The 16997-nt window shown below is 41.4% G+C and overlaps 1 protein-coding gene across 1 annotated transcript in view; it reads right to left on the bottom strand.

Moving 5' to 3' along the window:
• The window catches only part of BRF1 (BRF1, RNA polymerase III transcription initiation factor subunit), a 262404-nt gene that overhangs the window by 12679 nt on the left and 232728 nt on the right, over positions 1-16997 (bottom strand). The window contains exon 16 of the mRNA XM_006018683.3: positions 1568-1619. Within this exon, the coding sequence (XP_006018745.1) occupies positions 1568-1619 (52 nt within the window). The remainder of the gene's footprint in view (positions 1-1567; positions 1620-16997) is intronic.

The following is a 16997-nucleotide window of genomic DNA, read 5'->3' as shown; positions in this document are numbered from 1 at the left end:
AGCTGTGTAGGCTCTGCTTAGATTCAGATTGGTACTAGGAGGTGTCAAAACTCTTCCTACATCCCCAGGGAGACCAGATTTGTAAGTATAGTCTGAGCACACCTAACTCTCAATAATAGCATTGAATTTAGCGCCCAAAATGACAGTGGTGGTGGCAGTGGCCACCTTCTGCCCCATAGTCTACTGGTTAGAGCGCATGCCCAGGAAGTAGGAGACCTGGGTCCTAGGCCCTTTGACCCTGAGGAGATTCAAAGCCTCATCCCCCATGTCCTAGAAGAGTGGCTAACCACTCTTAGTCTGTCTGGGTTGAGGCACTCTCCACTCCTCCTGTGAAAGTTGATGCACTAGGGAGTTCAGGGGTTGTGGTTCCTACCTCCTGAGATTCTTTATGCATTTCATAAGATAGTCAATCATTAAAAAAAAAATCAAAACCAAACCTGTTGGCAGGGAGTCACTGACTGAGAAAAGTTCTAACCACTAGGCAATAGGGCATGTTAACATGTTAAGCATCTGTCCTCAGAACCAGGACTAGCAGTTCTAAATTGCAAGTGAACAGAGATGCGCAATGAGTAATGCAAGTCCGATGACAAAGTTCTTGAAAGGACGGAGAGGTCAGACACAACTTGATGATGCTTAGGAGTTCCTGCTGGCTGCTTCCAGGCTTTTTGAATCCCCCTTTGGAGGTGCCTGCCTGCCCTCATTCTTTGCACAGGACACTGAGGAGCCTAAATCCTGTGAACTTGGATGGCTCTTTGGAACTGCCTAAGCCTTCCCAAGGCCTGTACACAAATCCTACACCTGCTCTAATTGAAACTGCCCTTCCAGGACAAAGTACCAAAGGGAGGTCATTACTAGGATCCTATCACTGTCTCCTCCTCCGTGTTAATATAGTCTCAGAAAAACTATATAATTATCAACTTTTGTTATTTAGGGAAAGTCGTCATCATGCCTCTTGCCCCAGGTGCTAGGAGAGCAAAATGGCATTACTCCCATCTCTGTGCTGACTAATATGCGGACACAAACTCTGCTGCTGTTCTGTCACTGCTCACCCACTTGACTTGTTTGTTGTTACTCATTTGCAGGTTCGATTCCCTCCCTGCAGCTGGAATCCTTTTGGCACACCTTAAACATGAGTATGTTCTCAATTACTGATGAATGTGCATGCATGCTCTATATTGCAATCTGGCTTCCTTAGAGGAGCCTTATTTTTGTAAAAGCAACCCTCACCTGGAAAAAGCAAGGTATCATCTTTACAACGCTACCAGCTTCCTCAATGGAACAGAATCCCATCTACTTTCTCTAAATTTATGTGTACAGAGTGAATACTTGGCTGGGATGGTTTAGACAGGAATGCTCCTGCCTCCTTGCAGAGATGCTGAGCAGGGGGTTGGACTACATAATCTTCAGAGGGCCAGTCCTTTCTGATTCCTACAAATAAGTGCTGAGTCCAGTGAGGTTTGTAAGAATTTGCAAGCTCAAGCTTTAGGTGCTTTATAGAGAGCTAAACCTGCTTTCAGCCTGTAGTGGTGTAGAAGGGCTCTTGAGGGAGGAGGTAAACATCACGTACCTCTTCAGTTGCAGCCTTTTTAGCTAGTTGTGAAGAAATCAAGGGTCTTAATCTGGAGAGAAATAAAAAAAAAAAAAAGCATAAGATTTGGCAAACATTAGAAGAGCTCTGTTGTAAATGGAAAAGTTCAGCTTGCCACAGAGAACATTCACTTGTACTCTCGCCAAAGAAAAGGGTTTGCTAATGTTATCACACTCTATTATCCGTTCCATTTAAACACTTTTAAAATGAAGCCTTTATACAAGCTCTACATGCTAACAATCGTTAACATTTACATTCACTATAACTATCCCGTACCAATTCAAGTCAACAAGAGAAAAAAGGCTGGCTAATAAGCAGAGGAGCTAACCCCCATCCCACACATCACTCTCAACTCTCTCTGCATAGACTCTATCACATAGATGGTTTTTGCCACACAATTTGGAGGCCAACAAATTCAGATAGGTGGAGCGGGGAATGTAGAAGCAAGAAGCCCTCCTCCCGGAGAATGTTCTACCTATTGCTGCCCCTCCATCACAATGACTCAAAGAGCCCTTTTCTCTTCTTAATTATACCAGCCCAAGTCATTGCCCTCCATCTCAGTGGCATGACATCAAGTCTACACTGGTGGAAATTAGATCAGAATCTGGCCAGAGATGACCACAGCATCTTGCATGTAATCCTGAACGGAGGAACATTTACACAAAAAATGACCTCCGATGATCTCTGAATAAAAAGTGATGGTAATTGAACTTGTGCATATTCTAAAAGATATTCCTTCGAAAAGCAAGGCTTACATAAAGACATTGGGAGAGACTAAATGAATTTGTATCATCTTGCCATCTGAGTGCCAAATATTGTTGTTACTGCTAATCATTTGATATCCTGCGGTTTTCCTTATTGCTATGAACACTATTCTCAGTTGTTTCAATCTATTTCTGGTTGTTTCTTATTCCCTCCTCCTCATGCACACAGCTCAGCAGAGAGCGAGACTTAGCTTTAACCTAAATTCAGTTCAGACAGGTCCCCAAGCATACCTTTTAGCAAAGTCTAAGCAATTTAATTAATGTCTATTTACACATCCAGAGCTGAGTGTTCTTGAACTGTAAGCTGCCTTTTCACTCTGTTTTACTAGTCCTGCTTTCTTTAGCATTCAGAGATGGGTTGTTCTCCAATTTAAAAAAAAAACAAACCCAAAACCATTCTACGGTGGGGAGAGAAACCCCAGAAAAAGAGTGAAAAGGTATAGGTCTGCATTGTCTCTGACAGAGAAAAGAATATTAAAATTCAAAAAACTGGCTGACTTGCAAAGATGTGCAACTAGAGTGGTCTTCGCAGCACTTCATAACAACATTTTCAAGACATCTGAACAACAGGGGTAGCTCAAGGTGAACCTATATGCAGTAGATTTATCTGAGCGGATATTAGAGCAAACCGTGCACGGGCGGCACCCACAGCGTGATCAGGGTCCAATGGGATTTTGCTTCAGTTGTTGTTTGCTGCATTTCATGATTGTCAAAATTCTGGGAGACAAGATACTCTTGACCCAGAGAAGTTATTTCCTACCCAATACTCCCAGCAGTTACCATGACACAGAGAAAAAGACATCTGAAGACAGATCCTTCTTTTCCTACTTATTGATATATATATGCATATTCTCTTTACTCCATCCCATCTGAATTACTGAGCTTTCCTGAAACCTGATCATTTGTAGGATACTATCAAACACTGTTCGCCCATAGCCGCATATCTAGTTTACATGTATGCAAGCATGAGAATTCAGCAACATCAGGAGATTGGGTAACTAAAGGATTCCAGTTATCTAACTTGTAAAAGACATTATATTATATTTACGTAGTTTACCACCAATAGAGATGAAATTAAAGATCTTCACTTTAAAATGAATGATTACTGCAGCTAAGACCCTATCTGGGGATGGCACAAATTGCCTCACATTCCCAGGGGCACTACAACCTCTCTATAACACCTTCAAGTCTTTCCTCTGCCAGTGGGAATCAAGCCAGGGAATGAGGCCCTAACAATATTCTGAATCTGCCTGTATATATTTTACAGCAAATAAAGCATGTGCTTGGACATGGACCAAAACAATCCCCATTACAGTAAAAGCACACAGTAAATATTCCAGTTTCATTTTAAGTTAAAATGAGGAACAGGGGCAGGTTCTTACGGAGAGGCTGTTTGTAACGTGTGATGGTAAATATAAGGACTCATTCTGCTCTCTTCCACTTCTCAACACTGAGCGACTGTACTCCAGTTAGCGCCCTGCAGGGTGGATTTCTGTTCTATGTTAGTGTTCAGAAAGCAGGCTTTTTTCTTAGTAGTTAGAAAAACAATCTCCCTTTTCTTCTTAGATATTATTTTTGGCTCTCTCCGAGCCTAAGATTCAATGTGCTGGAAAGACACTGGGCCCGATTCTCCTCTTACTCCCCCACGGCCTTTTTTTTTTTTTTTTTTTTTTTAATATTACTAGGTCTCCAGCAACTTCAAAAGCTAGTCCCCAATTTAATCAGCAAGATGTGGCCCACCGCCTCTAACATGCACTATCAATACACACCAACAGTGAAAACTGAAGAGTCAAAACTACCACACACAGACAGATCGTGTCAACTTAGTTTCCCGAGAAAATCATGTCATTGATTTTTTTTTTTTAAATAAGCTAATTTATCTCCCTTGGCTGATCACATCATCATCTCCACAGAGACCCCTAGTTATTACTGTACAAGGCAGTAAGGAAAGATTTTACAGGGGGGGGGGCGGGGTTTGGGGTTTTTTAAGTGCCATAATGCCCTGACCTTAAAGCAGAGCAGCTGCTGCCACACCAGCCATATGGAACAATAAATTATTGGCTGCCATGGCTACAGATACTAGCTCCTTCTGCTGTCTGATTAACCAGGGACGACTCGAATATTGTAGCGTGTCATCAGTAAGGAACACAGCTGTTTTTAAGGCCGGGGTGGGACCGGGCATTAATGCTCAAATGAACAGCTTCAAAAAAGCAGATAACCAAAGTTCTTTATCCAACTTTTAACATGCATGTCCCCACACCACATCTGTAACCCACCCACGTACTGCAGTTAATCAGGACTTCGCTCAGCAAAAGAAACACTTTGAATTCAGAGCTACTGCATCCCATATATTAATGTCTTTTCCTGGGTTAAGGCAAACTGTGATATATACCATGTCTCTATATAAAACCTAGCATTTTAAGAGAAATATAACGGTCCGCCTGCTCTTTCCAAATGCTTCAGTAATTGTCCATGATTTATTACATTTCATTATTTTGTATACTTGCATTATGACAGAATTACATATGATACAATGTGGGGGAGGCGCAAAGAAAACAGGCCACCTTCTAAAAGCTGCACCCAAAGAAGGAAAAAAATAAATGAACTAAGCCCCTAAGTGGAATCCACATATTTCAAACGAATTTGAAAATTATGCAAATATACAAATGTTCAAGTCAACCATAACTTTGGAAGCTGATAATCTGAACATGTTTTTGACACACAATAATGTCGCTGTGCATGTCACCAGGATCTACTCACTGCAGGATCTGCTTAGTTCACGTTCCACCTTCATCCGAGACAGACGATAACATCTGGGTTTGTCCTCCAGTTTAGCAATTTAAAAGACTCAATATAATATATTCTGTCAGGGCTGAACATCACACAGATTGAACTTTCAAAGAGAACAAATGCTTTGAAAAACAAGCTGGCTGTGACAAACAACTGTTTTTATTTTGCTTATTATATAACAACAAAAGATTACATTGTGTAGTACATAAAATAGAGAGCGCATGATGGGGGCAATAAATATGTGCAGCTTACATTAGGCAGTTCACCCACCCAAAGGTTTATGATACTGTAACGTCCCCTCAGAGAAATGCTGGAAGTAATCTGGAACCTCACCAAAGCTCTGTTTCTACTGAATATTAACTTAATCCATCCAAGTAAGGAACCTCTTACTATTGCTTACCACACACACTCATTTTATGGGCAGACAAACAACAAATATACAGTAGTGAGATGCAATAAAACGGTTTTATCGGCATGAGTCTGGAAAGAGCGTGTTCCTCGTGAGTGGCAAGTCTTGAGTAAAATTATGCAGGTTATCCTAGATAAGTGTCAATAAAACCTACCTAGCCACGCTGCATCATGAATACATTCTGTATATGCACCATATCTGCTACAGAAACTCTGTTTGTGGAGTGCTTTAGAGAAAAGGGTGAAGGGCTTCTTTTTTATTTTATTGGTACTACTTTTGGATCCCGTTCCACTTGGCAAGTCAAGCTGACTTCATCTAACAGTCCCAATTTAGCAGACATCTCTGGGAGAGGAAAAACAGCAAATTTTAAACAACTCTAAAATTAGCTGAAATATCTAAAGTCCATGTTATCTCCTACTGGACAGATGGAAATCAACCCTGTCCAAAAGTCTGGAGGTCCCTTTAGTAGCATTACAGAGTCATGAGATGAGCCATAAGCTCGTCACTGGTTCAAGACTGAACAGTGGATAGTTTAGGCTACAGACCAATGGTATTGGTTTTCGTTGGGTTTTTTTTTACGAGGGGAAGAAAAGGATTTTAAAAAGACATATTCTGAGGACAGCATAGAATATCCCCATCAGCTTGGGCTCAATGCACAAATTCATCTGTTAGAGCTAGGTATATCATTAAGTACTTTGCTTTACTAAGGCCAGACAGGTCTGCACTTTCTGGGTCCCAGTCTTCTCTTCAGTATTAATGGATAGAGTAGTTTCTCCAAATCAGTCATCCTGATGCTAGCGATGCAGAAAGATCAAAAGCTGCTCTCCACGCAGAAATCGAGCACCTGCAGCTCAGGACATACCTAAGCCAGCTTTAACCTAGCCACCTCAGGAACTGCTTATATGTAACCCCCAGCATGGGCCATAAAACCAGCCCAAGAAACTGGCAGGCAGCGAGCCCATGCTGAGCCCCATGCAGTCCACACAAGTAGTTTCAAGCTAGCTTGGGTACATCTACTGTGAGCGGTAGCACTTTCTGCCTAACCACACCTGATATGCCATTCTCCGGCATTTCCTACTCAATGACAACAAAAAATTAGCTCTTTCTGGCAAATGCGGACAACTGGAGAAGCAGCAAAAAACTGAGTGAAAATGAGACATCACTCCCATTTTGGATTCCAGCACAGTCCTTCTCTCCATCAGAGAGGCTTGGCTCTTCGGCATCACTGCGTCAGGCACTGCAGCTCGGAGCTTACCTTCAGTGCTAAGAAGATCAGCCTCTTCCAGCAAGCACCCAGACTTGAGCCCATACAGACCAAGAACTCATGACGCTGAAACAGGTGAAAGGTAAGAAGCTCTACTGGCCATAGCGGTATGTGCAGATGAGCTATTTACCACAAAGCAGACTGGTGTTTTACCACGAAGCACAAGGTGTTAAGGGCTCTGTGGTAACGGTATGCACACACACACCCCCTGCAGCACACAAAAGCTAAAGCAGAGTTGCTTTATTCCTCTTTCCCTGAGAGCCTGGGTAAGAACATGCACACCCCCCTCCCCTTTCACCTTGCAATAAAGATACCCAAAGAGAAACACTTGTTGACACTGTGGGCACGTGCAGATGAGCACACACGTGCAGGTGTGTTCATTTCCCGTGGGACAAAGAACACCGGCGCATATTTGTGCCACTGATTTTTGTTATCCCAGGACATGCCCCTGCACGTGTGCTCCAGCACATGGCAAATTTACCTGGGTGGGGTAGGGGGGTTGGGACCAGCACCTATGCTAGCCCCAGCAGTCTTACCTGGGGTCCTCCTGGGGTAGCAGTGGCATCAAGTCAGCTACTCGAAGCCTGGCTGGCAGCCAGAGTGTGGCTCTGGCTAGCCAGGCTCCATTTCTGGTGGCGCGCAAACCATGTGCTAAACCACTATTTTTAGCAGCATTTTCTTTTTTGGCACCAAGTTCTCTCGGTGTTAAAAAAAAACACTGCACTGCAAATTAGCATCACAGCAAATGGGTGCACATGCACCACGTGCAGTTTGCAGTGTCTCAAAAAGGTATGAGGCACTGCATACTGCACATGCATGCTCATATCTGGATGCACCCTGTTCGTCTTAGGACTTCTGCATCTTTCTAAGGACAGCTAAGTACTGTAGCAGCACCACGCACCTCTAAGTACTCAAGTAATTACAGTAAAATACCAAACTTGGTACTTATGTCATTGGCCATGACAAATTTCCAATAACAAAAGATGAAAGAGGTCAAAACTAAAGCCACATTATCAAGCCTAACTAAAAATAAGCCAAAACCGGCAGATCATGAATAACATGCATATATGTCTGAGTCTAAAAGGAAATCATTGGAGACCATGGGAAATTAGAAATGCTCCAGGACTGATCTCAAGTTTCTGGCCAGTGTGCATTCTTCCTGCAAGTATGAAAGGAGGTGACTTTCAGTGGGACTGTCAATACTGACTCTGGGAAGATCACCTCTTGACACTTCTAGGTGCCTCAGAATAAATAAATATCTAAAATTGATCATAAAATGCACAGTACTGAATCTCTGACCAAAAGATGGCATTCCTTTCATCACAGCAGCTTGGAGTCTCTCCTTTCTGAGCAAAAGAAATGGTGGGAGTAAGGTAAATTTGCACTTGGCTGGGAAAAGGTGCTTAAAAGCAAGAAAGCAAAAAAAGCTAAGTCCCCACCTGGATTGTGAAAGACGTGTAAATAACCAACCACAAAGGACTCAGTTCACCAAAGTATTTAACACGTGTTTCACTTTAAGCCTGTGAGTGGGACAACTTGCATGCTTAAAATCAGACTTGCACTGAATTAGCCAATATGGTAGTGGGATATAAACCTTAGCAGAAAAAGCTGCCATCAATAGGACTTTGGCCAAGAAATGTAAATTCCAGTCATTTTTAAATCACGGGCTTATAGTTACGCACGGGTCAACCAAAATTAACACAGTACACAAATGGCGCTTTAATTTGAATAGAGCTAAATTACACCAGGAGGAACAGAATGTCCAGTTGTGAAGTTCCCAGCAATAGTGTTGTTGCTTTTAACTCTGGTATAAATACGCTTTCCTACATGTAGCTGAGGAGGTTTACAAATATTTGCTTTTTGACAGGTGTTTTTGATCAATCTCAACCTCATAAAAACAGATAACGAGGCAAAAGATGAAAAGGAAAACATCTAGTAACCTGCAGTCTCTGAGAACAATCCACAGAGACTGTTATACCCAAAGGTGATGCAAGATTTATTGTTAGATCTTTCCTGTTTAAAACATGTGACATTACAAGGACAAATATCATACTAGACATAATATTAACTTACATCTTGCACTATATGAGCTAATCCAGCTAATGTTTAAATGAAGTACTTCTTTGCAGGTTTATGCAAAGGAACACAATACTTGAACATTCAGGTTGCTATAATTTTATACAAGTTATTCATCAAGAAATAAGGATATATGGTAGGAAAAAAATCCTCTGCCTGTGTCTGTTATATTTAACACTAAAGAGCAATTCCATTGCCAACCATCTGGAAATCAATATATTCCAAGCTTTATTTCATGATTACCAACATTCGTCTTCGTAACTCATTTCCAATTATAAGCAATAAATCATTCCTTCTTGCACATAATTTCCAGCAGCCAATTAAGGCAAATCTCTTATTTAAATAGCAAATATATATTTAAATTATCACACATTTTGAAGCATGTACAGAACATGCCTAATCAAGAGCTTAATGCTGTTGTGGTGGAGCAACACTGTTTCTGCTGGAAGTGTGCAAGCACATGCAAAAGGCACATGCCATCATGAGAGACCCACAGATCTCGGGGTTGAGTACAATAAAACAGATCAACATTACATGACTTAGTTAAGTTGCATGATAGTGATATTTTGCCATTCCTGAAACTGTGTGCATGTTATAGAAGCTGGAATTAATGACTTTCTTTGAAGGTTATGGGCTATGAATGCAAATGTTGCAGTGAGCCAACAGAACTTGCAGGACAGTCTGTTAAGAAGCTACTAAAGGTTTTTAGAAGAAGCTAATTTTAAGCCAAGGCAGCTAATTGTCACATGGTAAAAACAAAGCAGATGTTTTTCAGCAAAGAAGCTACAAGTTGAAGAATTGGCCTCCCTTCTTCCAAAAGATGGTCCATCCAGGACAGGATTAAGGTTTACACAGTGGCATGCTCTGTTTCATCACTTCAGCTAGTCCCTATTTGTTGTGTGGGTTTAGAGAACCTCTATCTGTGCTGTTGTCCACTGAAGCCCACCTTGGGCACTACTTTCCTTGAAATCCTTTTACTCATGTCCCTCACAGCTCAGCTCCGGAGAAATGTTTAGTGTTGATGGACGATGATGCTAGTAGTTAATAGTGGGAAGCATGAAAAGAATTTAGCAACATCAGCCCTGATAGGGTGGGACAGAGAGAGGCTGTGAAACTCTGCAAAAAAGGAGAGCCAAGCAAACTTTACCATTATTTTCAGGAAGAGGTCTCTAGTTGTAATTTTGGGGGGCAACCCTTAATGAGAGAAGAGTTGAAAGGAGAAGTCCAGAAACGTACCAGAGTTTATGACGTGAGGATATAAGACAAGGGAAACAGATCAAACAACAGGGCCACAAATGTCAAGCGGAGGTTTTGCAAATATTTGCATAATGTATACACACACATGCACATATACAATCTTCTATATCTTCTTCAATGTGATCCAGAGTAACAAGACTGGTCACAAGAGAGACCTTTAAAAATGACCTTGCTGGCATTTGATCATTTAAAAAAGGAGCTCTAGCCAAGAGGGTATTTGCTACAACTTTGGATACAAAGTTATTAATATGAGAACCGATCTATGGAATGTGAAAAGGGTCCCTGTTGAGACTTCCCTTGGCCATCGCAGTCTGTGCTCCAATGCTACCCGTCCACATCTGGCACGCATTTGTTGTAGAGATGGGGGAACTGGGAAAAAAATATAAACGTCAACCCTGACCTAAATCTTGACCTACTTGAGCCATCATCACAAGACTGCCAAACTTAAAAATGGCTAAAAAGAGGTTGCTCACCAGTTACTGGGATTCTTTCATGGTTTCCTCACTTAAGGAATGTCTTTCTTAGACGCCCATCATTTTTGAGAGCTCCATTACTAAGCAGCAGGTTTGGACCACATGAGCTCTATGGCTCACAACTGTGCTTGAACAGGATGCAGTTTTCAGCACAAACAAGACCTCCTCCTTTGAGGAGGCTTATGAGACTAACAGGCCAGCCAAACCCCGGAAGGTGGCAGGCAGAGTTGTGGCTATAGAAGGATTGCAAAACTTCCACCTCAAGGACAGCAACAGATCCCGACTAGTGCTGCATGAAGGTGCGAACAAAACTGTGGAACGGTGCCGCAGATTTCTCCGAGGGAAACATTACAGGCATGCATTACTGATTCTACTTCACTCTTAACAGAGAGAGTCTGAACACACAGACACAGCACCTTATGGCGAAAGCACAGCATGTCTCAATGGATAAAATATTGCTCACTTAGCCGGCAAGTGGAAATGATACTCCCTTTACACTGCTCTCGGAGGTCTACAAATACTTTTGATACTTTCAAGTCCTTCTCTGAGATTTAAGTATCATTATTTTTATTCTCCAAATGAAAAAGCTCAAAACCATCTTAACATCTAGACTCCCAAGTCTCTACTGTCCAAGTGGTTAGACTAAAACCCTGGAAAGGAAATTAAAGGTAAAAGGTCTAAAGCAAGCATAACTCAGACAACAGATTTCAGGGGAATTTTGGATGAGAACGCAACAAATCTTTGTCCCTGTGGAATATGGTGAAAGGAAGATCCAAGATGCATATGGTCTTGTGTCTTTGTTATATAAATGTGCAAAGGGTTTGTCCAAACTACCACTTCTAAGGAGGCTTGCAACCAATCAGAGTCATGAATGGTTTGAATTAGGACTTGTACAGACATGCAACTATGAGGAACTTGTTAATAACCATGGCACTGAGCAGTGATTGCAAGTGACTGCACATGGATGTCAGTAGGTTGAGCACTTTTCTTCTCATGTGAACAAGGTCTCTAATCATGCTTGAACTGGTTTGCCCAGTCCTCCCATTCCCCCACCCCAAAGCAACTGCCTATATTCATGCTCTCATCCCATGGCAAGTGAGAATTAGCTTACCCTACTTTCATTATGTATTGCCCTCAAAAGGTTAGGAATATTGGGATTTGCCCACACCAAATTTCTGCTGGCAGGACTATGTCAGCTAGACGCGAATAAAGGATCACATTTCACAGTTCATGTAGCTGTTCTGGTGAAACCCCTGGCCCGGACATAGCTCTGAGCCTCATCCATTCTGGGAAGCTAACATATGTAACTCTGATGACAGAAAAACTCCTGCTGGCAGAACTCTATTTGCATGAGGGGCTTAGTCCTCATAGCAGCCCTTGTTTCCTGGCTGCCCAAGTGCATAGACATCCATGAGCTCCTAGAGCTCTGCATGGCCCTGCTGCAGGAGCTGTGACTCCAGAGTGTTAAGTGCACCCTAAGAAAACTGCCTAATAATGGGAACAGTGGCTAGCAGAAGGCATGGAAGTGCTGTGGCCAGACAAACACAGTGTAACCAGACAGAGAACAAAAGCTTCTTCCACTACACAGAGAAGCTTTGAGTGTTGATGCATTTGTAGAGCAAACTACACCTAAACCTAAAACTCATCTTTCCTGGTTTTGGCTTAAAGACTATTAGGATGGGTCAGATCATATATACTTTAGATCGAGCAACTTATTGAGTGGATGGAGATGTTGAACCTTAAACAAAGGCTTTTTCTGTATAAAATATCAACCATTGGCATTACATATGTATTGACACAGAAAAAAGTCTGGCTAAAAGTCCTTTTCCTTTCTAATTGCTTAACCTTCCTTAAACTTTTGGTGATATCCCTGAGCTAATTCTTCAGTTATTATAGACTTCTTCCAGCCTCTATAGGATCTGAATATCAAATGCAAAAACCATGAGGTTTTTGTTGGGTTTTTTTTAATCATGACCTTTTTTCCTCTTTCTAGGTCATCTTTAATAATACTATTAAAAGAGACTACTAATTATTCTGCTATAATAATACAACCTTATGCCCTTACCCTCGAAAGTTTTAGGTATATGTTTGACTTCAAATAAATGAGGACTCCCATTGATGTTAATGGAAATACTCAAAAGCTTACATTTGTGTTAGCAGGTTTGGGGCTTTTTGAACCTCTACAATTGTAAAGTTAAGGTTACATTCATTGCAGCCAAGGATAAGGATAAGGAATGCATGCCTACTGTACCAGCTACCAACCTACTCTGAAAGTAAAAAGAAAAAAGTTCAGCTGCTTGCCTGGGCATTTTAAATTGGCAAAGGATAATACCATAAATAGAGGCTTCTATACTGTCCCATTATGTATGCAGGGTATTTTCCCCCAAGAAATGAGTAACTTTTGCTGGCAGATTTTTCACAGAATTTCTGAAGCACAACTAATATTAATGGAACTCTAGGATAAAACACGAAACAAATGCAAACCATTTTGAATAAATCCCTCCCTCTTCTTTTACATCTCAAAGAATAGGCACTAAAACTATGCAATTAAATAGGTACTGCATAGAAAAACAGAAATAGTAAATTCCTCATGTACCTTAAATCCTTCTATGTCCTGAGCTATGTTTGAAAATCAATACAAAGATACTTTCAGGTTAATCCTACTGCAATGTTTATTATGAACTTTTACCCCATGCATAGTGAAGGAAAAATTCACAATAAAAGAGAAGAGGAAAAAAACAACCCTGCTATTCCTAAAAGACTTGAACTACTTTAAGAAAAACAGAGGCAGAGAGGAGTTGGAAGACCCCATCTGTGCAGAGCCTTTTTGCTCTTTGTGCTGTATACACCCCTATACAAAGCGCACAGATTCCCTGCTGTACGTAAACAGAAGATTAAGCCTGGGCTCAAGTCACAGCTTCAAAGTCCATTAGTAAGAAATGTGCCAATTCGTTTTGCCATTAGAACAAATGCCAACTGAAACAAAGGCATCAATAAATGCATACGTTGTAGCATACTGTGTAAAGCTGTTAGGAGTATGTCTTTTAGGATAAGACAAAAAACTTGTTTCAGTGATCGTTTCTCTAAGGTTATAAGTAAGTGTAAATGAGTTACTTGGCTTTTGTTCCTTCTCATTACCACCCTCAGTTTTGGTCTCCAGGTCTGAAAAGCAAGCTCAGAAGAGTCAGCTAGCAACAAATGCTAAATTAAAATGACAGGATCTCTTTTTTGGGTGTATATGTCCTGAATGCTTTCGGTTTAGATTTACTACATTCGGTACATGGCTAAAGAGCGCAACAAATGTCTTAGAAGCGCTTGGCCCAAGGAGACAACTGTTTGGACTCGCTAGCAATAAAGCTCTCCTTTCTAGTAGTTTAATCTCCATATGCTGCACTTTCCTTTATCAGCATTACAGAATAATTTCAGTTGCCTTAGTTTTTACATCTGTAAAGTATCGTGGGAACATTAAGACTTGGCAACACCACATCTGGGCTTTTAGGATGACAATCCAAAACTGCACGTTCCTTTGCCTGGTTGTTTACTGCTGCATTAAAATAAATGTAGAGATGCAGGAAGTCCTGGGCACAGCGTGTGTATTTTCATGGAAGCTTAGGTTTCTAAGCGTGAGCTGTTTTAATGGGACTGAATCAAATTCAAACATATATGATAGACTGAAATCCAGAAATTAGCTCAGCAGCAGTTTACAACCCTTTGCTTTGAAGTAAATCTTAGCATATTAGAGGAAGAATGCATTTGTTTAGGAGTACACATAATGTTTGCTCCAGCCTCAGTGGCAAAAGGGCAAAGTAGCAACTGATTTTCCACTGTTGCTTTCACATTTCAGAATTGTTAACATCTTGTTTGAAAGATTTAACAAGAGAATCTAGTAATCTGTTTATAATTAAACATGAAAGTAACATAAGCCAAGAGTTTCCCTGGTAAAAAAAAATTAAAAACTTCTTACTTGAAGGTCACTGGATAAGCTATACCCATTACAAGAAAAGTTATTAAAACCTGACAACAGCAAAGGTTTATCCATCTAATGTATTCCCAGTTTATCACAGACATATCTTCTATCTGAATTCAAAAGCCCACACTGCCCGAGAAGTGGGCAGACAAAAAATTCAGTCCCCCACTCACTTCCCAGGATAGAAATGAAAAAATGTACATGGCAAAGCAGCATGAACGTGGGATGGTGTTTTTACCAAACGGCAGCCCTACACAGAAAGCCCTTGTGCAGGCCACTCCTGTCCGAGGCAAGAGGAATATATGAAAAACACAGGGCAGCTGGGTCAGAGAGCACTCAGGGTAAAATACACTGAGCATGCCCCTGACCTGGTCCCGCCACAGCTCCAGCCACAATTGGCGTGCACATTATAAATGGAGTTGTGCAACCATCAGATCAGGATCCTCTTTCTACCAACTAAGGCAACTTATGTGCCCCCCCAGAATCAGAGCAGCTGGCAAGATCCAATAATGGTCCACACAATATACCTGAAGGAAACTAGTGCTATAGTCTAGTGGTTCTCAACCTTTTTTGTACCAGGACCCATTTGTAAACATCGATGGCCCGTCCCAACCCAGTGCCCCCCACCCCCAGGCTCCAGCCCCCATTGTGGGGGGCAGGGGGAGAGGGGTGTGTGGAGCGTGGGGGCCCCCAAGCAGCCCCTTATAGGCTGGAGCTCTGCCAGCCTGTAAGGGAAAAGCCGGTTTCCCACATTTTTCTCCTTTAAAGGAGAATCCATTTTTAAAGTTTGTTCGCGACCCTTTCATATATTCTTGAGACCCACTTTTGGGTCATGACCCGCGGGTTGAGAAATGCTGCTATGGTCTTCACTTTGAAGGCTGCAAAATGAAGGACAGAGTATTCAAATGACTTATCCAAGATGACACGCACAGTAACAGGCAATGACCCTCGTCAATGAACCTGGCTTCCTCTTCCTCTCCTGCCTCAACATGGAAGAGATGACCCAAATTTAGCAGCATGCTAATGATAAGTTCAATCACCTGCCATCAGTGGCAATCTCTAACTTTTCTTGCTATCCACATGGGCCAACGAAGCAGCTTTGACATCACCTGGAGCTTTTTGGAACCGTTTTTGTGTTTCACAAGTCAGTCTGAGCACTGAAAATTATCAAACATGATTCACAAGACATTTTTTTCAGGTTGACATCATTGTGAGGAAGGGAAGAAGTGAAAAGCTAGATGTACAGTATTTGTCAACCTGAAACACTAAGTTGGCTCTAGGTACTGATATAAATAGCAAGAAAGCTTTACATTTATTAGAAACAGATGAAACGAGTTCCAATTCTTTTTGAATAGTTGGACTACTGTAGAGACCTAGCTGAGTCTTGCACAGCGGGAGTTTCAGTTGTCTATCACTACACATTTAAGCACTTGAGGATGTCGCAATAAACGCTGAATCGAATTCACCATCAAAAGACAAAATCCATGTTCTAGCTGCCAAAACCTTTAGCAGCCTAAACAGAAAATGTCACAATTGATTCTCACTAACCGTACAAAAATAAAAAGCAATGTTTTAAAGCCTTAAGGGAATGGGTAGATAGACAGATAAACAAAATGACAAACAAATGAATTTATGCCTGTGTTCCCTCCCCCTCACCAAACAAGAACCATACTTCAAGTGAATTGATAGAGCCCCACAAATCAAAGGAAAAGTCTAATGAGTAGTTGTATTTTTCAACTCTGTCAGGCTCATCAGCCTGGAGGAATAAAGTCAATAGAGATTTGGGGGAAAAAAAAAAACAACTGCTGTTTTATTTGCATTAGGGTTACAAGAGCCTTCTCTCTCCTCAACTGGTGTCGGATACAATAAAAGAAAAACATTTCAAAGGAAAAAAAGCTGCACGATTAAAAGTGCTTTTCGGGAGGCTTTTCCACCCCCTCTCTCACTCTCTGACAAAGTCATAAATTATGCTGCAGGCTCACTTCACACACAGATGCAGAATCACTTTCCGAATATCACTGCACAGCGATCCAAATCCACAGAGCTCTTGCACTTGAGCAGCTTGGATGGCTCCTGTGCTTGGAGCAGGCTGAAATTCTGGCTGGTTCGGATGACATGATTTTGTATACGCTGAAGTTTTGCCTTCAACGGGAAGTCTACTCGGCACGTCCACGCTCCCAATTAAAAAAAGGAGACTAAATTCTTAATATTGTAGGGGGATGCTTGCCTGATATAAAATACTGGCCTAAAAATTTGTCCTGCTAAACAAATGAAGTTTTTTCTACTGAACTTAGGGACAGGCTGGTACTTATTAAAGAATGAAAAAAAAAGAGCTGCTTTCTAAAATGGTTATATGAACCAATACGCATATTTAGAGGACACATTTTGACATTTAGGCCCTCGGATGTA

The sequence above is a fragment of the Alligator sinensis genome, unplaced genomic scaffold, assembly GCF_000455745.1.
Source record: "Alligator sinensis unplaced genomic scaffold, ASM45574v1 scaffold13_1, whole genome shotgun sequence".
NCBI lineage: Eukaryota > Metazoa > Chordata > Crocodylia > Alligatoridae > Alligator > Alligator sinensis.
Note: the sequence above shows the minus strand (reverse complement) of the source record. Positions and strands in the feature narration are given on the sequence as shown.